General features: G+C 64.3%; 1 protein-coding gene across 7 annotated transcripts; it reads right to left on the bottom strand.

Moving 5' to 3' along the window:
• Positions 1-24,728, bottom strand: TRAF2 (TNF receptor associated factor 2). 7 transcript variants are annotated; one of them, XM_059142527.1, is made up of 12 exons: positions 24,591-24,728; positions 24,405-24,494; positions 14,823-15,032; positions 14,226-14,304; positions 13,867-13,965; positions 8,812-8,973; positions 7,743-7,817; positions 5,932-6,006; positions 3,134-3,466; positions 2,443-2,620; positions 1,291-1,439; positions 1-721 (listed from the first exon to the last, which is right to left on the bottom strand). In XM_059142527.1, exons 3-12 carry the CDS (start codon positions 15,008-15,010, stop codon positions 503-505), a joined length of 1,557 nt encoding a protein of 518 aa, XP_058998510.1. In that variant the 5' UTR covers positions 15,011-15,032; positions 24,405-24,494; positions 24,591-24,728; the 3' UTR covers positions 1-502. The 7 variants fall into 7 exon arrangements, with proteins under 7 accessions (XP_058998510.1, XP_058998511.1, XP_058998507.1 ...); XM_059142528.1 differs by lacking the exon at positions 24,405-24,494 and having other exon boundaries at positions 24,591-24,722; XM_059142524.1 differs by lacking the exons at positions 24,405-24,494; positions 24,591-24,728 and adding an exon at positions 23,439-23,611.
• Positions 24,729-26,601: the final 1,873 nt, after the last annotated feature.

Genomic DNA, 26,601 nt, shown 5'->3' on the forward strand with positions numbered 1-26,601 from the left:
CCAGAGATTTAACACTTTAATAACGACTTCTCCGCAGCCCAACAGGGCAGCCGACCCATCCTGTCTCGCCGCAGGGCCGAGTGCGCACCCCACACTTGCCACAGGGGCAGCCGACAGGATGCCCTGAGGACACAGAGGGCCCTTCCCGCCCGCTGGCCTGGCCAGGCCTGCACGGCAGGACCTCTCCTCAGAGTAGCGGCCAGGCCCGAGAACGTCCCTTCTCTCCAGGCCTTGGGCCGGGACGCGGTGCCGGCTCCCCTCGACTTCGGCTCCCCCTGCCCCGAGCGCCCGCACGGCCGGCCCTCCGCCAGCTCCTGGCAGGCCTGCAGCCCACCCCGCGGGGCCTGAGCGGAGCGGCCTCTCCCAGGGCGGCCCCTTCCCAGTGGGACGTGAACACAGCAGGTGCCCACCTGCTGCGAGGCTCAGGCCCTGCGTGGTGGCTCCTCACCGAGCCACTGGCCCCGCGGTCCCTGACTCCCAACCTGACCCCGGGGGGAGGCAGCTAGAGCCCCGTCAGGTCCACGATGGCTTTGATGAAGATGGCGTCATCGCGCACGTAGGAGTTCTTGGCCTCCATCTTGGAGACGGGGCAGAAGAGGGGGCAGCCGCTGGCGATGTTCATGTCACTGACCGGCCTCCGGAAAGAGGACGAGGTCACGTCGGGTCTGAAGGCGTCGATCACGTGCTCCCGGTTGTTCTGGTCGAGCAGCATTAAGGTCACCTGGAAGAGAGTGGCCGCACAGGGACGACACCGAGTCACGCCCCACCCAGCCCCAGCTCCCTGTCTGGGTGATCGGTGTCCATTCCGGCACTTTCTGTCCTTCGGGCCCCGGGGTCTGAGGCCGCAGGGGACACTGCGGAGCCATGCTGGCTGGCGCCTTGCCAACTCGCAGTCACGTGACAGAGGCTCTCATACGGAAGAGCTCGCAGAGCACCCACTGCCCTCCAGAAGGGACAGTCCTTGTGTCTGTCAGGAGCCACAGCTGCGCCGCCTCCACCAGGAAGCCCACGGGGCCGGCCCAGCGTGGTGGACGGAAAGGACGATGGCGCCGGCACCTTCAATCCCTCCACCAGGAGCCGACTCCGGGTCTCAGACGTCCGTAACCCCTAAAGGCACAGGCTCTCCAGCTGTACCCGTCCTCGGGGACCGACTCCGAGGCAGCGTCTTTAACCGCTGGCCCCGAGGGGCCGGGAAGCCTGGGAGCCAACTGGGCAGAGCCCGAGGGCCTGTCCTGACTACCTCACTGCCCTCGTGGCCCCCAGGACAGCCGCTGGGACAGGCTCACGCACCTTCTGGTTGAAGGGCCAGCGTAGGAGCGCGTCGTGGGGGCCCTTCATCACCACGAAGAAGAGTGACAGGTGTGTCCCGCGCCCGGTGCCGTCTCCGTTCAGGTAGATGCGCAGACACATCTTGTAGCCGTACCTGCTCGTGTAGAAGGCTGTGGGGAGACGGCGCCCGTGACCCCATGCCGAGGGCTCCCTGAGAAACCCACAGACGCAGAAAACGCCCAGGTCTGGGGGCGCGTACCCGTCCTCCGACTCCGGACGCTTAGCTCCTCACAGACACGAGCGTCCCGAAGCAAAAACAACTAATTAGGAAAACCTTTCTAAGAACCCCAAATGCAAGCCCACCACGGCCACACGTGAACCAGCCGTGAAGCTCGGCGCTGGTCGACCTGAGCCCGGCTTGGAGGGGCCGCGGCCAACACCCAGCAGGGTGCCCGGAGACGCCCACTAGCGGACCTCCCTGCCTTCCTGCTCGCACCTCCAGGAGCTGGACCCGGCTCTGCTCCAGCTGCGTGGGAGGGGGGGCTCCAGCCAGGGCGCATGCCTGACCCCCTGCCCTCGGCCCGCTTCTGTCAGAGCTCGGTTCGGGAGAGATTCCCGTCGGCAGGGGTGACCCTGCTCCTCCGGGAACGCGCTAGCAAGGACGGGCCTGCCGGAGTCCAGAGCCCAGAGGACGGTGCCCAGACAGTCTGCCCCCCACCCCCACCCCCTGGAAGCCAGAGCGTGTGCTCCGTCCCGGACGGGCCAAGGAGACGCGGCAGGACCACACAGCAGCCCTGCCTACGGGCTGCGATCCCCGGCCCGCCCCAGGCCGCCCGCAGGAGAGGGACCTACACGCTAAGCCCGCAGCTCTGAAGGCGCTGCGGGAGTAACAGACGCGTGTGGCTCTCTCCGTCAGAGGGGGTCAGGTCTATGCAGGGGGCCCGGGCACGTAGGGGCACGGCGGCCCCGGGAAGGGCTGCGGAGCACCGCGGCCAAGGCAGAGCAGAGGCCCCTGCTCCCAGCACCCGCTCGCGGCTCCAGCCTTGAAGACCCAGCGGAGCGGTGGCAGGCGCGGGGAAGCCCTCCGCAGGCAGCCCCCCGCCCCCTCGCCCTCTCGGGGAGGCGCTGGCGTCTCAGACCGCAGCAGCTCTGAGGCGGACTCCAGACCAGCACCTGGGGAGAAGATGGCGGGTGTGCGGCCCGCCACGGCCTCCTGCCGCTTCCTGGCGAAGTCGGAGATCTTCCAGACAAACACGCCGTCGAAGGTGGTCGCCTCCATCTCATGGACCTTCTGCTCCAGCTCCGCCATCGCCAGGTCCTTCAGACCGATGCTCCTCTCCAGCTGCTGCACCTGGGGGCACGGGGGCCCTGTGAGGGCGTGGGGCTTCCCGGGCGCCGGCGGGCGGGGCTCCCCTCGCGGGGAGGTGCCGATGGCAGTGCCCCACACCCACCTCTCCACCAGCTTCGGGCAGCACAGCAGCCCCCAGCGGCCCCCAAGGTTTCACTGGGCTTAGCTTGTCTCGAGTGAGCTCCGTCCCCACAAGATGCCCAACCCCACCTATGCCCAAGGTCAAGAGCTCCTAGCTCAAGTGCAGGAAACACGCTCGCAGCGCCCACAGCAACCACGAGGCCCGTGCCCTGCGGCCACCTCTACCCCCTCAGGCCAGAGAGACAAGGCTGCCTCGGAGCAGCCGCTGGGACGCCCACGTGAGGCCCATCCAGTGAGCAGAGCTCACGAACAGAGGAGGCACAAGCAGAAAGAACGCTGTGCTAGAAAGCAAGGGGCCGTCCTTGAAATCCCCGCTCAGGCGCCGCGATGCCCCGGACCCCGCCCGGACTAGCCCCGAGCACCGCAGGCCCACACCTTGTTACTCAGGGCCTCGATCCTGTCCTGGTCCAGCCGGTGCTGCCGGCCACAGGCCTCGGCGGTCATGGCCACCCTCTCCACCTCTCGGTTCAGGACGCAGACGATGTTCTCAAAGGTGGCGGTCTTCCTCTCCAGGGCCTCACACCGCTGCTGCAGCTCCGCAGCCTTGGGGAGCAGCGTGCTGGCTTCCCAGCCCCCCATCTCGCTCTGGCTCAGGAAGGGGTCTCCTGCCCCAGAGAGGGGCTTGGCCTCCAGGAGGCCGCCCAGCAGCATGGCCAAGTGCTCCCGGAGCCAGTGGGCCTCGTGCTGCGGCTGCTTCTCGCTCTCCACCTGCGGACAGAAGCGGGGGCTCAGCCCTGCCCGAGCCCCGTGGACGGGCTGCAAGGTGAGGCAGGGCAGGGACATGTCCCCGCGTGTGACCTGTTGCTACCTGGAGTCGCTACCTTCTGAAGCACAGACCGTCCTAGTAACTTCTCTGCTTGTACTTGACATAACAGGGAGGAGCACACGCGTGTAAGAAGGTGCCCAGGCGGAGAGGAGACCCGTAAAGCTAACCTTTCCCAAAGTCTTCAATATTCTTTATCACACGCATCTGAGTTTCTCCTAAACTTCACAACAAATAAAAAAATTTTTTTTGAGGGGCGCGTGGGGGGCTCAGTGGGTTCAGCCTCTGCCTTCGGCTCAGGTCATGGTCTCAGGGTCCTGGGATCGAGTCCCGCATCGGGCTCTCTGCTCAGCGGGGAGCCTGCTTCCCTCTCTCTCTCTGCCTGCCTCTCTGCCTGCTTGTGATCTCTGTCTGTCAAACAAATAAATAAAATCTTAAAAAAAAAAAAAATTAAAACATTTTTTAAACTTTATTTGAGAGGGAGAAAAGAAGAGAGAAAAGGAGAAGAGAAAGCCCAGAAGAACAAGACCCCCCGCGGAGCAGAGCCCGACGCGGGGCTCGGTCCCGGGACCCTGGGACCATGACCCCAGCCGAAGGCAGATGTTTCATCAACTAAGTCACCCAGATGTTCCCAAATTTTAAAATGTTACACACTCTCAGGGGCGTCTGGGTGGCTCAGCTGGTTAAGGTCTGACTCCGAGTCTCGGCTCAGGTCCGATCTCAGGGCTGTGAGATCAAGTCCTGAGTCCGGCTCTGCACTCAACGCGGAGTCTGCTTGAGAGTCTCTCTCCCCTGGCCCTCCCCACTGCCACAGGCCTGCACGTGGCTCTCTCTCAAATCAATCTTTGAAAAAATAAAAATCGGGGCGCCTGGGTAGCTCAGTGGGTTAAGCCGCTGCCTTCGGCTCAGGTCATGATCTCAGGGTCCTGGGATCGAGCCCCGCATCAGGTTCTCTGCTCAGCGGGGAGCCTGCTTCCTCCTCTGCCTCCCTGTGATCTCTGTCTGTCAAATAAATAAATAAAATCTTTGAAAAAATTAAAAATAAAATAAAATAAAATAAAAAATAAAAATAAAAATAGGGACACCTGGGTGGCTCAGTGGGTTAAGCCTCTGCCTTTGGCCCAGGTCACGATCTCAGGGTCCTGGGATGGAGCCCCGCATCAGGCTCCCTGCTTAGCGGGGAGTCTGCCTCTCCCTCTCCCCCTGCTTGTGTTCCTGCTCTCGCTGTCAATCAAATGAATAAATAAAATATTTTAAAAACAATAAAATAATAAAAATAAAAACGTTAGATAATCTCGAACAACAAAGTCCACGAGACACAGTGCCCTGAGAGCTCATCCCGAGTGGTGCTGGGACAGGTGGTCCCCTGGCGGTCCAGGGGTGGGGGGGGGCAGCGCGTGCGTAACACGGGGCTAGGGGCTTGAGGTCAGGGTCAGAGCAATGAGCCCAACACCACCTTCAGCCTCGGGGTACGTCTGGCTCCACTGGCTAGAAAGCCTGCGTCTGCGGCATTCTGGGCCCACAGCAGGCCGCCGGCAGCGCGACGGCTGGGAACACCACCTCTGCCACGTCACCAAATGCAAAGAACGGTGGGAGGGGCCGTTCCTGGGGCCGCACCTGAGACCAGGTGTCCGGGCTCCAAAGAACAGCAGCCCCGCGACGACCGCCACGGAAGGACTGCCAGGGGGTCCGCGGGCAGCAGCGCGCCAGCCGTGCCCCAGGCCCTCCGAAAGCCGGGGCTGCACCTCCCACCCCCGGGGACACAGCAGTCGGGGAAAGAAGGGTAGAGGCCAGCAGAAGCCTCAGCGAGCAGCACAGACGCCGACAGGTCAAGGTCCTGGGGTGGGAACAGGTCCGTGTGCGTGAGGACAGCCAGGCCAGTGACCCACCAGGGCCACAGAGGCCACCGAGACAGGGGAGGCAGGTGGGGTCCCGGACCTGTCTGCAGGAAGCACGGACCTCCCCGGGTGGACCGGACGCAGCGCAGAAGGCGGGGGAGGTCCACACTGACTGCTGGGCTTTGCTGGCACCCCTGGGGGGACACAAGCTGCCCATTTTGGACAGGTGGGAGGGCTGGGGTGCGGGGTCCGAGTGCAGCGGAGGCCTGAGATGCCCACGAGGTATCAGGGAGGTACAAAGCCCGGGGCAGTTTCAGCAGAGGGAGGTGGTCAGAGGTGGGGCCCTGAGTGAGCACGAGGACAAGTGGACGGAGCAGAGCCCGAGCCGAGGCCAGGACAGCTGAGGGCTGAGGAGGACTCAGGGGAGGTGGGAGGGAGACCAGGAGGCCAGGCCGGAGGCTCAGCAAGGCCCGCGCTGGGGAAGAGGGCACCCAGCGTGCTTCCGCGGGGCCCCCCTCGGGAGACAGGGAGCTGCCGTAGGCCCCAGCGGACCCACGGCCAGTGGGACTCACCAACTCGGGGCAGCCGACGACGTGGAACCTGCACGGGAGCCGGCACTTGCCACACGCCCTGACGTGGTCCTGGAACTACACGGAAGGTCGCCGTGAGCGCCTCTCCTTTGCCCTCCCTGCCCGGCCTCTTCCGTCTCACACCGAACGGACTCTGACGACCCAGTCGGAGAGCCCAAGGCGCACACGCGCGCACACACGCGCACACGCACGCACACGCGCAGCTTGCGGGCGTCAACAGAGGGAGGTGTGCGGAGGGGAGTGTGCGGCCTGGGGACCTGCACCGTGGCCAGCGGCCGAGCACCCGCAGCGGCCCGGTCCTGCACTCGGGCCTCAGCGCCGCGTGCTGTCCGAGGCCCGGGGCCTTGGGAGAAGGGAGGACGGCCCGGCCAGGGCCCAGACGCCCACCACTGACCCAGCCTGGCGCCGGCGCACGACCGCACTGCCCAGCAGCACAGGTGGGAGAAGCCAGAGAGAGAGCGACAGCACGTGTGCCGGCCACGGAGCCAGCGGCCCCTCCTGCCAGCCAAGACGGGGTGGACGCTGCTCTCTGAGGTGGGCAAGGCCAAGAGGCGGCCACGGGACCCCTTAAGAACAGTCCGTCTGCCTCCATCCTCCGGGGCCTAGAATGACAATCAGGGCTACGAGTGCCAAATGACAGACAGAACGCCGAACTAAGTAAAAGGACAAAGGACCGGGATCCAAGCTACCTGACAAAGTTCTGGAAGCAGACAGAAGAGGGACTAAGATTCTCTCCCCACCGCAGGAGACGGGCAGCCATCCCCAGGGGTCCCTGGTGCCCAGCAGGAGAAATGCAGGTGAACCCTAACCCAAAGGCCCATCGAATTCGTGATCTGAGAACCACAAACGGAAACTCCGGGGATGGTCTTTCTCAGCTGTTGCAGGGCAAGCCCCGAGGTGTCACCCCACCCACTGCTGGGGCTGGGACCTGGGCTCTGACCTGTCAGCACACTTGCCCTAGTTCTCACTCGGGACCCACACAGCCGTTTTATCCACATCCGCGACCGTTGGGTCCTGAAGGGCGATCTCAGAGACCAGTAAGCAGAGAGACGCATGGCGGCGCACCCCCGAGAGCCCGCCTCCTGGACTGCAGACGCGGGGCCCGACCGCGTGTCGCACGAGCGCCAGAGGAGCCGGAGACCGGCCACCAGCACAGCGTCACTGCTGGCGTGTGCAGCGCAGGGGCTGCGTCCGGGGCGCCAGCACCAACACGCCCCCCAGGCTGAGACTAGCAGGGACCAAGACGCCCTGCAGCAGGTCAGGCCGCTGACACGGAATCGGGCAGAAATCGTAACCGCGACAGCCAGTCCGAGCCCACAACGCGGCCTCTCTTAAAATGGAACAGCGAGGGGAGCTGGCGTGGCTCAGCGGCTCCGGGTTTCGGCTCAGGTCATGACCTCGGGGCCTGAGCTCAGGCCCCACGTCGTACTCCCTGCTCGGCGTGGAGTCTGCTTGTCCCCCTGCCTCTGCCCCTTACCCGACCCTGCCCCGTGCTCACGCTCTCTCTCAAGAAGACCAAATTAAAAACAAAAGCAGAGTCCCCACCCCGGCCACTGAGGTGTTCTAGACGTAGACGGACAGTGGCGCCGGGGGAGGCGCTGGGACAGGGTCTGGGGCATGTGTCGTTTCTCTCAGGCTGGGTCACTTCCGCCTCCGCGTGACAACACAATGGCCCACAGGTGACCCAACGCTCTCACCACAAGCCGACACTTCCCCGTTGGGGCCAGGTCAGAGCCCCACACCATGGGCACAAGCACATGCTCCCCCAGCCCCGGTCCCAGGAAGCCGCTTACTTTCTCCCGTGGGATCTTCTTCTTGCCACAGCCGTCGCACGTCAAGGGGAACTTGGGACAGACTTCGTGATGCGCCTGAAAGACAGCAGATGGGGGCCAAGGCGCGCATGAGGTCACCCGTACCGACTCATGGCCGCATTCTGGGGCAGCAGCTCCTGAGACCCCCAATGGGGTGGGTCCTGCAGGCGCTCAGAAGCACCGGAGGTCAGAGCCGCCCCCTCATCTGGCAGCTCCAGGACACCACAGGAAGGACAAGCCACCGGTGGTGCCTCGGGGGGACACTGCTGCTGGTCACCCCGAAACCGGGCCATGGAGGGTGCCAGTGGCCTCTCTGGCCCCGAGGAGCAAGGCCAGCAGGACAGGCCACGGCCCTGCGGGGGCGGGAATGCCTCCGGGAGCCCCCCCAAGGCGCCCCAAGGCAGTCTGGCCCTCAGGAGGCCTCCACACAGATGGCTCCAGATGAGGGGACTGAGGAACGCAGCAGGGGACCCCGGGGACGCCATCGGCCAACACTACAGCCCAGCTATTACAACAAATAGGCAGAAAAGAAAAGAAAGACACCCCCAGAACACCATTACAGATGAAAAGACCTTGTAGACACGTCATCGAGAAGCAGTGTGGGGACAGGCGCCAAAGACGTCACTGAACGCGGACACCGAGTGAGGCGGGAAGGCGGCGAGTCGCCAGGAAGACTCGGAAATGACAGCAGCGCGCACAGCTCTCCAGAGACTCAAGAATTTTGAGAGAGAATGACACAAAGCCTGGGACCCATGCGGTAAGCGTGGGGACCCTGACGCAGCCTGGGACGCACGGACACGGACACGGGCGAGTGAGGGCGGTGTGGCCCTTGCACGGCCGCCGTACGGGTGCAACCTGCTACACTCAAACAGCTTTTTAAAACGCGTTCGCTCTGCCTTCATCCCCAACCCAGTTCCCCACCCAGAACCTTCTACCTCGTGGCTGGGAGGGAAGGGCTGGGGGCACGCAGCCGAAGCGCCAAACTGGCCACAGCAGCGCAGGGCGCGGCGCAGCGGTGCGGTGACGGCCCCACGGGGCCGGGCACCCTCACCTTCATGTCCGCCCAGCAGCAGGGCGCCCGGCAGTGCCGGCAGCTGAGGCTTCTCTCCGGGCACTCGTGCTCCGAGTGACGCTCCTTCTCCCCAAGGCGAACCAGGCCCTTGCACGCCGGGCACTCGGTCAGCATGAACGGGCAGTGTCCTTCATGGCAGCTCTGGCAACAAAGGCAGCAAAGCGTCAACACGGCGCACAGGGGACACTACAGGCCGCCATCACCGGGCCCCATGTGCGTTCGGAGATGGCCACCCTGCTGAGGCCCACTGGGACCTGTGCCGACCCCACAGGTGCCAGGTGAGGGGTGCCGCCCCGCGTGCCCGGATCTCATCCGCTGCAGGACTTGTGCTCCAGGTCAGAGGCGAGGAGGACTCAAGTCTAGCTGTCGGCACCCCGCCCACGGGATACCCCACAGCATTCCTCCCTGGGGATGCTCCGGAGTGACACTCGAGGACAAGAGGACCACGGTCCAGATAGCGAGAGGGGCCGCTGAGGGCAGCGACGGCGTGGGGTGCAGAGAGCAGGAGCAGAGGGCGCTCCACGGGCGGCAGAGCCCATGCCCCGGGTGGAGGGCCTAGAGCAGGGCCGCTTCTAAGTGGACCAGAGGCCCGGGAGTGACGAGAGTCTACGTGCTGGAAAGACAGGCCACGCGGCCAGACCGAGCAGCGAAGGACCGGGAGCCCGCAGCTCGTGCCACGTCCCTCTCTGACAGCCCGCACAGGCAGCGTGCACGGGGAGGGCGTGTGGTGGCTGCGGGAGGCCAGGCCCAGCCTGGGGCCCTCCAGCCGCCTGCCCCGGGGAGGAACGTGCGGGGAGGCGCGGCAGAGGTAGAGGGAGGAGGTTGGGCAGGCGCTGCCCCTCTGGAGCCGCAGAACCACGCAGGTGGGTGCGGGAACCCGGCTGAACCTCAGCTGCCGGCCTTCCTGAGTGACAGCGGGACATGGCCGGGGCGGGGGGGTCGGCGCCAAAGGTGGGGCAGGGCAGGGGCAAGGACCCGAGGCCTGTCCCAGGCCGGCCCTGCAGGGCCCGGAGCCCACGGTCCCGCACAGCCTGCAGGCCCGTGGCAAGTCTGCCAGGAAGGGGAACAGCAGAGGGGCACAGGGCAGAGGAACGGGGGCTCCAGGTTTGTTTGCTGTTCGGGACTTTCATCGTGGTAAACCATACACGACATGAAGTTTACCATCTTAACTGCTTCTAAGGGCGCCAATCACATTCCCGCTGTGGGGCACTGTCCCCTCCGTTTGTCCGCAGAACAAGGTCTTCGGCCCACACTGGACTCTGTCCCACTGAACCCTGTGCCCGGCCCCACCCTGCCCCGAACCCCCGCATCTGTGGGTCCGATGCCTCCGTCCTCCAGCGAGTTTCTGCTCACACACAGAATGGGTCCTTCTGTGCCGGGACGACCTCACTCGGCACCACATAAGAAGTTTTAGGCAGGACACACTAGGGCACACTGGGGGCGACGAGGAGCCTGCTAGGGAAGGAGGCGAGATCACTGTGAGAGGAAAGTCCTGGACTGGCCCAGAGCAGGAGGAAGCCCTCCACTGTGGGCTCAGCATCTGCACAGAGCTCTGGGCTGGAGCAGCCACGGGGCGCGATGCCCTCCCGGGGGACTGGGTCTTCAGGGCTTCCCCAGCAAGCTTGGTCGTGGCGCATTTGAAAGAAGCAGGGGGTGCCAGAGACGTGCTGTTCCGGGGCGGAGAACATGCTGGCCATGTCTCCAACCTGTGCCACAGGCTTGGCTGTTGGGGCAAAAGCCCAGCACTTACAGAGGGAGCAGAAGTCACGAGTGAACTCCAGGGACACGTCTGGTGGGGCCCACACCTCCTCGCAAGCGCCCATGCCACAAGCTCCTGGAGCAGGCACCCGTCCTCTCCCCTCCCACGGGGACACACTCCAGACCAGATCCACGCTCCCAGCAGGCCTCCCTGGTTAGCCGCCGCAGCCCAACTGAGCATCCCACAGGCTGCCACGCGAAGTCCCGCTGTAGGAAGGCTGCACACCAGGCTGGCTGGCTAGGACACGCCGTGCCGCACGATGGCCCAGCAGAGGGCCAGCCCCACGCAGTCACCTCAGCCTGGCTCCCGGCCGACGTGGCCTAGCCCCCGCAACCCACCTGCACTGCAGCAGAGCCCACCTTCGCCAAACCCCCAGGATCCCCAGGGCTGTGGCAGACGGACGCCACGCAGGCCCCCGTGAACCAACGGTAGGCAGCGTCTGGGCTACGCCAACTTCGTAACAGTCACAATGCACCCGGGAGGAGTCCCAGAAGTGATCACGGCTCACGAGACGGAATACGATACCCGCAGACAGGCTGCTCGGAGTTAGTTAAGGACGCTGACCGCACGGCAGGACACCTGGGGATCGCTGCGGGGGTGCCCCCAACAGAGCGAGCTGGCACCAGCGAGACGGGCAAGGGGCACAGCCCTCTGCGGATTGCCATCCGTAGCGGGTCCGACCTTGGACACGTGCACATCTGTCACCCCAGGACTGCCTCGGAGCAGGTGCGGGGCACCCCACCCTCGTGGCATCAGAGAGAAGCACACCCTGGAGAAATCGGTATTTGTTCCAGCAGAATTCCAGCTGCCTCCGCAAGCAGCGCTGTGACGCCTCGGAGTCTGCTGGCACGTGTGGGGGGACGGAGCACGCCTGCCCCGGCCTCGCCTTTCAACTGTGGCCTCCAGGGACCTGTGTCCCTCTCCGGCGCTTCTGCGGAGAGCCTTTCCCCGACCGGCCAGGCCCTCCCGCGCCGCCACCATAGGCCTGCGCCCACTCGGGGCCACCTTTGGCACTTGGCAGGCGCTCCACAGACGTCTCTGACCCGAACTGGAGATTGAAGTCACTGCCTTCTTAGAAAACATCAGACACTGTTGCAAAGGAAAATCTCATTCAAAGGCTAACCGGGAACTTGTGAACAGCTCAGCCACGGCACCAGCATTTCACAACGCCACCACGAGTTCGAGCTCCGCCAAGGGCAGCCAGGTTGGCTCGGAGTGGAGGGCGGGTGTACGTGGAGGCCTTGATCTCACTCAGGCCTGTGACGTTCACAGCCAAGGACAGGTTTTACCAAAGGGCCAGGCCTAGCGTCCCAGAGCAGCGCCCGCCCTCCCACATGACCAAACCCACCCTCTCAGGGACTTTCCGGGGCTCTCCGGGCCAGCCAGGGACTTTCCAGCCTACATGCCTGCAGAGCCGTGGCCGAGCCCACAGGCTGGCTGCGGTCCCTGGCCCGATGCCCAAGGCCCACGAAGCCACCACCCGCCCACACTATGGGCCTGGAGGCAGCAGAAACCAGCCTCTCAGACTCGAAGGTGGGGGTGATTCCACCTGTGCCCAGGGCGTCTCTGGGTCCCTGCAGAAGGTAGCACAGCTCCCCGTGCCCACTCCCTATGCCCCACAGGGCCTCCTATACCCACCCAAGCACCAGAGCCTGCTCAGGCTCTCCACCCCCCCCAAGAGAGATCCACAAACCCACGGTCTCCTCTCCGGACACCCCCGGGCAGTCAGAGCTGCCCCTTCTGCTGAGCAGAACCTCTGCCTGCATGACGCAACCCGGGGGCCTCTGGGTCTCAATCCTGGGAGTCTGGGAGGCACCAGAAAGGGCGTGGGGGGCCCAGAGCTGCTCCACTTTGAAGACCCAGGTGCCCGCCAGACGGAAAGTGCATCTCTTAGCCTGCCCCACCAGAGCCTCCTCCCTAGACACAGCCAAGCTGCTGTCTGGAAACACATGGCTTACAGCCCGGAGACCAGGGAGTCTGACTGGTCAAGGGAACAAGGGAAGGGGCGCCTGGGGGGCTCAGTGGGTGAAGCCGCTGCCTTTGGTTCAGGTCACGGTCCCAGGGTCCTGGGATCGAGTCCGGCATCGGGCTCCCTGCTCGGCGGGAAACCTGCTTCCTCCTCTCTCTGCCTGCCTCTCTGCCTACTTGTGATCTCTGTCAAATACATAAATAAAATCTTTAAAACAGAAGAAAACAAGGGAAGTTCGGCACACAGGCCGGGAGCCGGAAGGGAGAAGCCTGCTAGAAGCTCAGGTCCCACTTCCAGCCCCAACGGGCCCTCCACCACCATCACGACGCAGTGCCCAGTGTCCGCCCTATGACAGGGGCTATCCCAGGGCCTGGGGCAGAAGTGTGCCTGAGCTTTGGAGAGCCAGGGTTCCACACCAACAGCCCATCCGGCCTCACCAACAGGGCTGCCCACCGCGAGAGGCCAACCCGCCACTCGCCACGACTCCTGGACTCCCGCCCTGGTGGTCGCCCTGCCCCCTCCTGCCTCTCTGGGTTTTGCTGCTCTGGGGCCCTCGCAGGAGTGGCTCCCACAGGACCAACCGTCTAGGACGGGCTCACGTCACTGAGCACAATAGCCTCCGAGTCCACCCATGTTAGGATTTCTCTCCTTCCTTTGTATGACTGAATACTGGTCCACAGTGTGGACGGACCAAATACGGTTCGTCTCCTCCTCAGGTGGAGGACACCCGGCTACCATGCCGTCTGCGTACGGGCGACCGTCAGAGCCGCGCTAGTTACAAAGCGGGGATAGCCACAGCAGCGAGCCACGGCGGCTGCGCCGGTCTGCCCGCCAGCTGCCACGCACACTGACGCGGGGACGCAAGCCCGCCCTGCCCACTGACACGGGCACACCAGCCGCTGCCCTGTCACTGGCCAGGGCCTCTCTGTGGCCACAGACGGAACATGCGGGATCCTCCTGCCACTCCCAACGTCCACGCGGTTCTAAGTAAGAAAGCCCTTGTCTGAAAACACCCAGAAAGAACCCACCAAGCAAAAAAGCTCTTTTCCTGCATGTTCCGGAAGATGTGGCCACGGTGCCCTCAGAGCCAGCATGACCTCTGTCCCCTTGCAGCCACCCTGCCATGGCATCCCGCCGAGCGGACAACTGGGCCCGGCCATGAAAATCTTCCCCTGAGGCACGACCCCCGTGAGACCCTGCGTTTGGACGGCGAGCAGCCACGGGCTCCCCAGCGGGCCCGTGCAGGCCCCGCACGACTGCTCTGGGGGTGGGGCTCAGGCTCGGAGGCCGCACAGGGGACACCCACCTCATACTCTTTAAGGGTCCCCGTCCAGGTGCAGCCGTCACTGGGACAGACAGCCGGCAGGCTCTCCACCTCCCTGCGCGCAGCGTTGTCTGGGAAGGCCTGAGGAAAGCGTTCCGAGGGTCAGGCCTCCTCCTCCCAGAGGCCCGCCGCCGACCCCGCCACCGGACAGCGAGGCTCCCAGGCCGAGGCCCAGGCCCCAGACGCCTCTGGCGCGGCCGCTCCCAGCTCTGGACGTGACCGTGGCTGGGAGGGCCGCATCCCAGCGGTTCTGGCACCACGCGGCCCTCGGGGGTGTTAGAAAAACACCAGAACATTTTCTGTTCACTTTGATGTTTTTTTCTCGAAGACTTTTCACTTACCGAACCGCTTTCCAAAATCGAGACGCCTTCCTCATATATGCCCTCGTGAACGCAGGCGGCGCAGTTCTGAGGCCCGGAGCTAGCGAGCAAAGGGGAAGGCCGGCCGTCACACGACGCAGAGGGCGCGGGCGTCTCCGGCCACGCGCAGTCCCCGCTGTGTTCTCGCCTTCCCGCCCGGCCCTCGTCCCCTCGCGAGCTCGTACACAGGCTCCGCGCTGAAGATCTCTGAGCTGGGGGGACGACCCGCACCCTCCGACCGCGAGACCCCCTCCCCTGCAGACACCGGGGCTCTCTGCGCCCACCCCTGCGTCCACGGGCCGCTCAGAGCGGCCGCCAGGGGCTCCTGCGTACGTGTCCACCCACTAGAGCGGCGCAGCCCGTGCAAATGCCCGTGCCAGTCGGGGGCCGGTGAGCGGTCCTGCGCCCACGCGACCCACAGGAGGCGGCCGGGATCAGTGTGTATGTCGCTCCCCGCGGCCGCAGTGCCCAGTTACCAGGCAGCCCCGCCTCCCCGGTCCCGGACTTCACGCTGTCATGAGCCCGCGCCTCTGCCCTCAGGGACAGCCCCGGAGCACACGTGCAGGCGCCCCGCCGTACCTGAGGATGCTGGTCAGACAGGAGGAGCAGTAGCGGTGGCCGCACTGTGCCTGGAAAGGCCTGCGCAGCACGTTCCTGCAGGCCGAGCACAGGTACTTGTCCTCCGGCTTGGTCCCCAGGAGGGTCTTGGAGAAGCCGGGCTGCAACAGGTCTAGGGAGCCGGGAGGGGTCGCGCCGGCTGCAGCCATGAGAGCCGCGCACCACCGCGCCCTGCAGAAGAACAGAGAGCAGGTCACGGCGGGGCGGGGGTCCTCGGACGGGCCCCAACTGTGGGGCAACAGCCCTGCCCGGCAGTGAGGGGTCCGGGCTGAACGGCGGTGGAGGGAGGAGCGGCACCCAGCACTCTGCAGGAACCAGGAGCCGCCGGCCCAACCGCCGCACACACGGGCCCGAGGCTCAGCACGCCCACCCGGAGCCTCCAGACCCACCGGCCGCCCTCAAGGTCACCCGGCCCACTCCGCTGTGACCCATGGGCAGAGCGAGTGCCGGATGCCACCTTCCCGCCAACACCGGCCATCCGCAGTCCTTGACGCCTGTGCCTTCCTGACTAGCCCAAACATCCCGCAGTCAGCCCGGCAGGAAATCCTGACCTGCCCGTGCTCGGTCCGAGGCAGCAGCCAGGAGGCAGCCACCCTAGACGTCGGCTTCTCCAATGTCACCCCCGAGAGGAGGCACGCAGCCCGCCTGGCACCACTGCTCTGCTCTCTGGCCACCGTCAGCAAGGTCCCTCTCCCTTGGGAGCTGCCCTTTGCTAGCCCCCAGGCCTTGGCAAGGCCACCAGGGCAAAGCAGCTAGGACGCACGCGCTGGAAAAGGGACAGACATCTACGGCCTTCCACGGGACACACTGTCCAACGTCCAGTATTTCAAAATCAACTGGCCCCGCCGACCCTGAGAAAAGCACGAGGACCCAGCAACCCTGGCGTGAATCCGTGCTCACTCCGAGCTGCCCAGCCCCACCGCCAACGCTCCCAGCAGCTTCCTTCCCCAAATGCCCCCGGAAACACATCCCTGTCTTCTCACATGTGCATGGGGACACGCCAACTTTCAAACCGGGACGTTCTGAAAGAACAGGCCTCTTTCCTACGCCTGTAAGTCTGTCTTCATTGTCCTGAGCTGTCCGGACAGCACAGGAAGCAGTGACAGTGTGGCCCTGTCTCCCGTCTACTGGGCAAACTCCCTTCCAGTGAAGGCTTCTGGGTCTGTGAGGCCTGCCCGGGGTGGCAAGCGAGAGCACACATGTTCCAGCTCTGTAACCCGCCTTTACTCCTCCAACCACTGGACAGACCAGGGGGCGGGAGGGTACCCACGGCCGCTCAGCAGGACGCCAAGAGCCCCTCGCGCTGGTCACACGCCGTCAGCATGTGTGGGTGTGTCTGGGCCCCCGCACCATCCATCAGTCCCTTTGACGACTGGGGGAAGTCATTCTTTCCAGCCGTTAGGACACATGCGTGGGCACTAGAAGGTACCAGCAACAGGCCCTCTGGTGGAAAAGCTAACCCAAGAGCCTGAGAGCTCACCGGTGCACGCATGGTGCTGGCCAGGGCGACCGAGGTGGAGGACGTCCTCAGCCCACAGTCTTCAAGGGCACGTTTGTGTGACAAGCACTGAGCAAACAAAGGACTCGTCCACGTGCACTTACTCTCAGGGGAGACATCCCGCGTGTCCCGCCTTTCTTCGGGGCACGCTACGAAACCGATTTCAGGACCCATCAACAATCTGACGGTCATTGCTCTACGGACTACGTTAGACGGAGACTTTTACCTTTAAGTAACACCAACCACAGCAATGAGACACTTCACGCCTGTTTCATGTTCAACTCGACAAGCGAAACAGAACACATGAGAAGGACTCCAGACTCACAGCCGTGTTTCACACGGACGGACAAAGTAAGAGAGAAACGAACCCCATCATGACAGGGTACAAGAGCTATGGTGACGCTTTTCTCTCGTGAAACCGCATGAGCCGCCGCCCTCAGCGCCGGGAGTCGGGGCCTCCCGCTTCGGCGTGGGCGTTCCATCCGCTGGAAGCCGGGCCGGCTCTCTGGCCGGCTGAACTCACTGCACTGACCACCAACGGACTCCCGCGAGCTCTAGAAGAACCACACGAATGGCCTCTTTCTCTGAGTGATGAGGAAGGTAAAAGACCACACGGCGCGCAGCCAGGCCTCCAGGACCTCACCAACATGGGCTGCTCAGTGGCCCCGGCTGGCGGACACGGTGATGCTCTGTGCTCCTGCTCTGAACGTGGAGAAGCGGCCCTGGAGAGCCCGAGGAGCCTGGCCACACCTCACACTGGCCCAGGGGTCCCAGCGCCGCCCATGCTGTGCCTGCGGGGTTCCCAGCTTCCGTCCCTAAACGTGTTGTTCAAATCTCATTCGTAAACACATCTGAACTTTCGAGAACTGCAATGAAAGACATCCTGAAAACTCTAAAGCGTTGTTCCAAAATGTGACACTTTGAGGGGCACCTGGGTGGCTCAGTAGGTTAAGCGTTTGCCTTCGGCTCAGGTCATGATCCCAGGGTCCTGGAATCGAGCCCCACATCGGGCTCCCTGCGCTTCCCCTGCTTGTGCTCTCTCTGACAAAAATTACAAAAAAGAAAAAGTAACACCTTGAAGGCCGTCACCACGGTAAGTCCCGCTGCGATGCTCGCCTCAGCCCCAGAAGACTTCCCTGTCTCTGACCCTGAACCTCGGAACGTCTAGGTGGTCTGCCCTCGCCCAACCATCTGAAATGCCGTGGGCCTGGGGGCCTCCCTGGATGAGCAGCACGGCCCGCCGCACGGACACAGGCCCGGGCAGGCGGGTGGGGGGGGCAGCTACCGCGTGCAGGAGTCGACAGCAACCCAACCTAAAACCAGAACACCCTACTGGTCCCGTCAAGCTTCCAAATCCTCTTCCGGGGAAGTGCGCTATGACCTGCCCCATTTGCAGCGGCTTGCGGGCACGCGGGAACAAGCACTCTGACTCGCGTGTCCTGGAGTTCACACTCACTCGTTCCCTCACACCAGGCTGCAGACATGAGTGCACGAAGCTCCTACAACGAACAGATTTCTGTTTGGTTAAAAGGACATTTCTAGGGGCACCTGGGTGGCTCAGTGGGTTAGGCCGCTGCCTTCGGCTTGGGTCATGATCTCAGGGTCCTGGGATCGAGCCCCGCATCGGGCTCTCTGCTCAGGGAGCCTGCTTCCCCCTCTCTCTGCCTGCCTCTCTGCCGACTTGTGATCTCTGTCAAGTAAATAAATAAAATCTTTAAAAAAAAAAAAAAAAAAAGAGCATTTCTACCAGACACAAAACAGTACTTCCAGAACGGTTCCAGTTACCCGAAGCTTGACCCTGGGACAGCAGAAGCCGGAGGCAATCCCCTTGGGCGGCATGGGGCTGTACCCTGCCAGATACTCCGTCCTCTTCCCTGTTCCTGGCACAAAGCTCCTAAAACCCCTGGGATTTCCTGAGCCACAGGGAGGGGGGGCCTCTCTGTTATTCATAAGCCCCTTGTATGCCCACCCCCACCCCAAGGCCAGGGAGGGTGAGGGGCTGGAGCCTGACCTCATTACCAACGACCAATAGTTTAATCAATCCTGCTCTTGTGACCGAGCCCCCGAATGCCCTGAAGAGTGAGGCTCAGAGCTCCCGGGCTGGGGACGGTCACGGTGCTGAGAGGCGGTGTGCTGGAGAGCACGGAAGCTCGCGTCCCCGCCCCACGCCTCACCCTGTGTGTCTGTCCCATCAGCAATTTCCTGAATCCGTGTTTGCGGGAGTTCCCTGAGCCGCTCCAGAAACCACGGAGCCCACGGATGGGGTCCCAGGAACCACATATCTGGTGTCAGAAGGACCATGAGTAGAGAAACAGCCATTTTCCATTCAGGGGGTCAGGGCCTCCACACCAACCAACGGGACCAAGAGGGAGCCTCTTGGGGCGCCAGAAGTGCCCGTACACACGGCTGAGCGCGCACCTCTCGCCGTGTCCGTAGGGCTCACACATTTTGTCACACATATACCTCAACTTCAAAAAAAAATTTTTATAAAGATGGGATTTCTATTCTCAAAGAGTCTAAAAGGGCCTTAAGTCCCTAATAAATCCCGAATCCTCTCCAAAACAACCTTGTCTCGTAATATTGAAAATGGCAGAGCAACCTGAAAACCAGGTTCTGACCTGGAAGAAGCCCCCCAGAGAGCGGGGGGCATCCAGCCCCTGGACAAGCTCAGGTCCTGTCTGGGTGCGGAGCACAAGGACCCAGGGAAAGGGGCGTCCCTGTGAGAAACCGCCAGCTGAGCCGGAGGCCACAGGGCAGCTGCCCTGCCATTCCAGCCTGGGGCATGAGCACAGGGCAGTGGCGTGGGTCCCCGAGAGACAGGTTCTCCTTCCCACAACCAGGCGCTGCCCAAACTCATAACAGATGAGCCACGGGGGTGCCTGGCTGCCGGGCAGGAAGGGGGGTATCACCATGCCGCCAGCAGACACGCGGGTTCAACCCTCAGCCGATGACACCCGAATGCCAGGGACCGAGCTCTCCAAGTTCACGTGCCCACTGACAGCTCCACTTTGTACGACACCAAGATTCCACGTCCCACTTCAGCTGCCCACACCCAGGTCCGAACCCGGCCGAGAAGCCCGCCGAGGCAGTGCTCAAGAGCTCCAATCAGCAGGGGAAGCCCAAGACCCGCCCCCTCCGCCGGGACTGGAAATCCACTGTAAAATTATAAGTTTCTACTGTAGTTCACGTTTTTCCAGGCTCGGCGTACTGCCAGAGAGCAGCCCGGTACCAACTTCACGGCCAACACCTGCTCCTACTACCGCATCGGCATCGCAAGCCAGCGCCGTGCGGGTGCTTCTGGTCCAGGTGTGGGCTCACGCGTCTTCACGCAACTGCCACCCTGAAGCTCAGCGTCTGTGGTTCAAGACCGGGGCTCTCGGTAGGGACAGGGTGATCTGTTGGTCATGGTGCAGCGACTCTCCAGTCCTCCTGGCCCAGGTGACTGCCCTGCTCCCCTGCCCCTCCCCCTGACCTCTAGGTATCAGTGCCCGCACTTCCCCCCGCCCCCTCCACAGCTGGGCCCCCATCTCAGCCAAGAAGCACCCCCGCCTTCGGCTGCTGCAGCCACATTCTCTGAGACCGCTGTCTCTCACCCACCCACCGGAGCGTGTCAGTGAATCCTGCAGCACTCGCCCCAACACCTGGAATCGGAGCACACTGCTATGGCCAGACCCTGGCCACCACCCCCGTGACCGGCCCTCCCGGCAGCCAGAGGGGCCTGCCCCATGGTTCCGCCCACCGCCCTGCCGGTCCGAGGGCTGGGCTTCCTCCACAAGGCCTTCCCTCTCAGCGGCCAGGAAACCCGCGCCGCACAGGCTGGTCTCTTCTAGAATGTAAGCTAGGCACCAGCAGGTAGGGACTGGGAGGGCAGGAGAGACCCAGGCCATGTCTCCCCGACTGGCCGCTCCTCCATGGACGCCTCTGTCCATTAGTCCCGCCTCTCCTCCACACCAGTCCAAATGGGGCACCTCGATCCTTGATCCCGCATGAGCCAGCCCGAGGCACCTCCTATCCTACTCCCTACCCCCAGCCCTGCTGAGTTCTCGCCTTCCTAAGCCACAAGCATGTCATGAGACCCCGGGCTCCAATGCCCCCAGGTCCCCGCCGGGAACGTGGCCTCAAGCCTGTTCCTGCGCAGACCCTGGACGGTTTCCGCGGAGTCTGCCTCTTGCATGCCCCTCCTGGGCTCAGGCCCTCTGTCCAGGGGCAGGAGACTGTGGTGACACCGTGGCATGTCTTCCCTGTGAATACAAGGGCCAGCCCCCGAGAGAGCGGTCCCCACTCCTCTCCACGAGGGAGCAGACCCAGCGCACGGAGAACAGCGCCCCAAGCACAGGCGTGGACTCCAGCACGCAGCGAAGACAGGTGCGCACCGCATTCCTGGCATCACATGTACAGTCTGCGGGTGACTCTCCCCGGATTCTCTTCTCTGGACCTGCTGGCCCTCGCCTCTCCCCATCTGTGGCGTCCTGCTGGTGCACCGATCATGCCGCTGGGAGGACGGGGGCTGGAAGTTTCCAAGATCTGACTCTCAAAACACGCACCGAAAAGGCCTTCATCTTCCTGGAGACGATGCTTTCCCCAGGAACAAGTGACCATGGCTGAGTCCTGTGCTCTAGTCCCCAAATTACAAGCACTGCTGTAACCCACTCCTTCAGGTCCCCAAAGAAATGGTGTCTACATTTACCGCCTCAGGAAATTTAAAACCCACTTGAGAGAACCCCCAGCTGAAAGCCCGCTGGGCTCGGAGCCCCCCCACCCCCCTGAGGGAGCCAGCACGGCAGAGCGGCACGGAGGCACACACAGCCTTCACCCCGACCTCCCGCCGCACCGGTCTTCACAGGCTCCTGCCCTGCGCCGTGCCTGGTGCTGAGGACGCCGAGGTAGGGGTGGGCTGGCACCACACAGCACAATGGGGCCACAGGACACCGATCCGTGACACTGCGGGGCACCGGAAGGATACGTGGCACAGACTAGCCATGTCGGGAAGCACCTGTAGCCAAAAGGGCTACACCAGGAGCGCCCTGGGGTGGGGGGTGTGGACTCTTGCTTTTGACTCAGGTCATGACCTGAGGGTCGTTGGATCGACTGAGCCCTGGGTCAGGCTCTGACAGCGGGGAGTCTGCTGGAGACTCTCTCCTGCCCCACCCCACCCCTGCTCCACACTGTCTCGCTCTCAAATAAATAAACGTTACCAAAAGAAAAAAAGGGCCTGCACAGAGCCCCTAAGCGCCAGTGCATGCCTTCAGGAGCCAGGGCCTCAGGGGCTGGGCTTTCTTCTGGGAACCAAGCACCCAGGGAGAGGGGCTGCCCAGATGCGCGGCGTGGAGAAGCCACCGCCAGAAGCAGTGACGGTCTCTGGAGCTCGCGAAGGGCTGAAGCGAAGCCGTACTGCACTTGTGCGGCCAACACCGCGAGGCTGGCTGAGACGGCCACCTAAAGCCCCACTGAGCGGACACAGGCCACGGCCCACCCACTCCCAGCCCCCGGTGAGCTGCCCGGCTCCGCGCAGGGTGTCAGCTGCTGTCCTGGGCTCTCCACTGCCACCGACGCCCGAACAGGCTGCTCCAGGTCGCCCCACGGCAGGATCTGGACCCCGGTGCCCAAGGCCACCTCCGCGTCCTCACCACCCGCCTCGGGACGCTCACCTGGCTCCCACTGACACACGGGACACCCCTCCTTCCCCGAGGGACAGCAGGATGCCTGGGGCTGAGACGGACCCGGGACGTCGCAGGTGATCGGGACCGCAGGGACGCACAGCTCTCCAACCGCCCGGGGCCCTCAGGGAGCTCGCTCTCCCTCCCCGCGTTCATCCCGGGTCCCCCTCCGGCTGCCCGGCGGTCAGGACGCGGGCACGACACGCGCGACCTCGGAACGCAGTCCGAGCGCTCCCTGCTCGCCGCGGGCTGCGGGGGCCGTCGGAGGGCGCGAACACAGCGGCGCTCGGAAGCACTCCGGCCGGAGCAGAAGGACGCCCCCCGCGCCCCGCTCGGCGTCCAGCCCGCGGGTGCTCGAGGGTCCCGGGCAGCGCCACGGACCCAGACGGGCCTCCAGGCCCCGCAGGAGCTGGGTGGGGCGGGGCACCCGAGGGGCAGAGAAGGGCGAGGGCGCGCGGGGGCGGGAACGGGGCGGCCAGGCGAGCCCCGCGGGCGCAGGGCCGGGTCCCCGCACCAGGTCAGCAGCCCCGCCGGGGGCCGGGTCAGGGGCGCGGGGCGTGCGGCGCGCCGGCCCCAGGCCGCGACCCCTGCGCACCCGGGCCGGAGCCGCCGTGGGCGCCGCGGGCGTTCGCGAACTTTCCAGCGCCGGCCGCGCTGCGACTTTCGGTTTCCGGGCGGCCCGGCTCCGAGATCCCCTCGGGCCCGCGGGGCGGCGACCCCGCGCGCCGGCCCCGGCCCCGACTCCCCGGCGCAGCGCGCGCCCGCCGCCCCGGCCCCGCCCCCCCGCGACCCGCGACCCGCGACCCGCGACCCGCGACCCCCACAGCGCCACTCACCAACGGTCGCCGCGCGCCCGGAACTGCGCGCCCGCCCAGCCGCCGCCGCCGCCGCGGACCCGCCCCCCCGAGCCCGCCTGACTGACGGGCGCAGGGGCCTACCGGGAGCGCCCAGCGAGCCGCAGCAGGCGCCGATTGGCCAGGTCTCGCCTCCGCCCTCCGCCTCGGCCCGCCCCCTGACGGACTGACGCCAGACCCTATCAGGAGCGCGCCGGAGGCCGCAGCGGGCGCCGATTGGCTGGAGCCGCCGCGCCCGGAGCATTTAAGTCGGGCCCCGGCTCGGTCCGCGCAGTCGTCGCGCTGCTGCGGGCCGCTCGGCGCCGTCCTCCGGGGGCGGGGGCGGGCGCGGGCCTCCGCTCGCGAGAGCCGGGCCCGTGGGCGCCGCGGCAGCGCCTGCCGCTCCCCGCAGCGCTGCCCAGCGCAGGCCCCAGCGAGCGTTAGGGCTGCGGGAAGTCCGCGGAGCCCCGCGCTCGCGCGCAGCGGGACGGACCGCGGCCCCCGGTCCGGAAGTCCCGCCGGGAATGCTCAAAGGCCGCGAAACTGCACCTTTTAACGTGGTTTTAAGTGGGGGGTTACTTGTGCGAACCTTTCCGCCCATCGGAAACGCAGACCCATGAACCGCGGCGGGCGCAGGAAGGGAGCTGAGCGCGGGCCGGTCGCTGCCCCTGCGTGTGTGACCCGAGACCAGGCCGCTCCGGACCTGCCAGAGGAGACCATCCCCCGCGCACGGTCCTGCTGGGCACCTGAAGAATCCCGTCTCCGCTCGTAGCAGGGCTCGGGGGTGGCAGCTGCTCCCTGCGTTTCTTTTTAAAGATTTTATTTATTTAATTGACAGACAGATCACAAGTCGGCAGAGAGGCGGGCAGAGAGAGGGGAGGAAGCAGGCTACCCCCCCGCCCAGCAGAGACCCAGGACCCTGAGATCATGACCTGAGCCGCAGGCAGAGGCTTTAACTCACTGAGCCCCCAGGCGCCCCTGCTCCCGGCACTTTGCAGGAAGAGAAATGAAAACTCAGGTCAGAGTCTTTACCCCAAGCCACCCGGCACGTTCAGCACCCCTCTCTGAGAGATCATCTGAGCAACGGGAACGCTTGGGAAGGACGCATGGAAGAACACGCGGGTCAGGGTGACTCGGTGGTTGAGCGTCTGCCTTCGGCTGGGGTCATGATCCCAGGGTCTGGGATGGAGCCCCACGGCGGGCTCCCTGCCTCTCTGTAGGGTGGGGGGTCTGCTTCTCCCTCTCCCTACCACTCCACCTGCTGTGCGCACACGCGCTCTCTCTCTCTGTCCAATAAATAAATTCTTTAGAACAAAACAAACCCGAAAAAGAGGCAGGCTTTGCAGTGTTGTGATGTAAGGGCTCTGCGCTTGGTCCGCAAGTGCCGACATGGTGCGTCAACACTACTCTACTCGGTCTGGAGTCTGAACGCCCCTTTACAAACCACGTCCTCAGACCCACCCACTAGGCCACCCTGCCTCTGTCTGAACTCCGGCGGTGGCTTCACGAACTCCCGGCCTGAGTCTGCCACAAGCACCTCCCCAGGCCGACTTACAGGTTCGGTGAGGTTTCATCCAAATCCCGTAACTAACGGGGCTCCTCCCGGCATCTGGGACACCAAGGCTGTCCCGGGAACCACCCGCAGCTGGGAAGGAAATGCTTCTTACAAAGAGGAGGTTCACCAGCAGCAGTGTCCCCCCGCCCCTTCCTTCAGGGTGAAATCAGGAAGCTGTCCACCTACCTTCCGCAGCGGCTCCCAGAAAGTGTCCGACCCTGCTCTTCCAGGATGCGGGACCGTGTGGCCACCTCGGCCTGGCCCCGAGTCCAGAAGAGATTTCTCTGGCAAAGTTCCTGCCTCCTGGTCCAGCTGCCACCTATAGACCTCAGCGCCTGCAGGGCTGGGCCGATCTTAAAGGACCTGCCATTGGTTTCAGCAGGAAAATGCTCTTTGACTTTGCTGTTTCCAAGGATTTTCACATACACACATTTTAAAAAATTTGATTCTGATGACAAGCCTCTGAGGCATGCAGAGCTGAGAACGGGAGCTGACGCCCCAGCCTCGCCCAGACTGGGAAGCGGCCCACCCGCCCCCACGGCCCGCTCAGTCCGGGTGACACCTCGGTCCTGGCTGGCTGGAAAGGGGTGACTCACTCTGGTCGTCAGGCAGCTCAGGGGATTCCCACTCAGGTTCCTTCCTGCCAAAAAGAAAGCAAAACTCCGCCCAAGGCAGCTGCAGTGGGAGGGCCTGGGGAGGGCCTGGGGCAGCCCCAAGCAGACTAGGAGGGCCCACCTCGTGCTTCCACTGCTCCCTGAAGGCTGGGGTCCAGAGGCAACAGAGGGCCGCTGTTCTGGGCCTCAGCGCACCCCTGCCCCGAGAGAGGCATGGACCTGGCTGCACGTTGGGACGCACACTGCGGCCGACACCTGGCCTGCGGCCTCCTAAGTGCTGCTGATGGAGAAGGCATGGTGGTGACCAACACCCGTGGGACACAGCGTCCTCTGCCGCCAGACATGGATCACCGTCTCCATGGCCATTCGTGCTCTGTGGACTTGGAGAGATGCGCAGAAAGTCCTGAAGGAGAGAAGAGGCGGGACGTGTTCACTACACACCCCCCCACCTGGTGTTATAGCTGATTGAAAAACATTTGTGTTTTAAGCAACAGAAGCTGACTTCAGAAGCTCTGGAAAACACAGGAAAGTACCACGAAGAAAACAAAGATCACCCCAAATTCCCCCACCCAGGAGCAGCTCGTCCCTACTCCATTTAACGCACTCCTCCCTTCAGCCAACCTCAGAACACAAATGCCGCACCATACTCCAAAGCCAAAGGCCCAGGCAACAGCCTCACATGCAGAATTTTATAAAAATGCCCAGTCTCGGGGCAGCTGGGTGGCTCAGTCAGTGGAGCATGTGACTCTTGATCTTGGAGTTGTGCGTTTGAGACCCATGTTGCGTGTAGGATACCTAAAGAAAAATGCCCAGGCCATCCCTAGCCTCTGCCCACCAGGCAGACCTGGCCCCGGGGCCTTTGCACCAGCCAGACTCTGCCATGGACCAGCTCCCTGCCTCTCCCAGGTACTTGCCATCTGCCTGGGGCTTCTGGAGGTCCTCAGGTCTCCAGATAAAGATGAGTCTCTCCCCTGGCAGCCTTGTGTTAAGAGGGTTCCCCTCCCTATGCCCCATGTGACTACAGTCTGTGCCGAGTTTCTCTCCTCCCCCAGATGTGGGTCCCTGGAGGTCGGTGGTCTCTTTGGCCTCATTCGGGGCTCAGTTCCTGGCTTGTTCTTGTTGGATAGATGAAGGCATGGTCGGTAACGGCTGGACGGAGCGCAGGTCCCAGGGGCCACTGGCGGCGCCAAACCGCCCAGCCCCGGTCCTCGCCCTCCTCGCCCCGCCCACACGGGCGCCGCCGCCGGTCTGCGCTCGCCGCCTGCCGGCCTCCGCCGGAACTGCCGCCGGGCCCGGAGCCCCGCGCACCTGCTCTCCGCGGGGGCTTTGCGGGCGCCGCCTCGCTTCACACCTGCCAGCCGTGCGTGCGCCGCTGCTCTCACACCCGGACCCGCCAAGGCGGTCGCTTGGCCAAGGCCCCCAGCCCGGTGTCTGGGAGGCTCCAAGTGGCCCTCGGGGCCTCTGTCCGCCCTGCCACGCGGGCTCGCCTGGGCCCCCGCCGCTGCCTCCGCCCTGGGGCTCGAACCCCGGTCCCGGACTCAGCCTGCTTGGGCCCGGCTGGCACCCCCGCCGCTGGCCCTGCC

Source organism: Mustela lutreola, chromosome 12 (assembly GCF_030435805.1).
Source record: "Mustela lutreola isolate mMusLut2 chromosome 12, mMusLut2.pri, whole genome shotgun sequence".
In the NCBI taxonomy this organism is placed as follows: Eukaryota; Metazoa; Chordata; class Mammalia; order Carnivora; family Mustelidae; genus Mustela; species Mustela lutreola.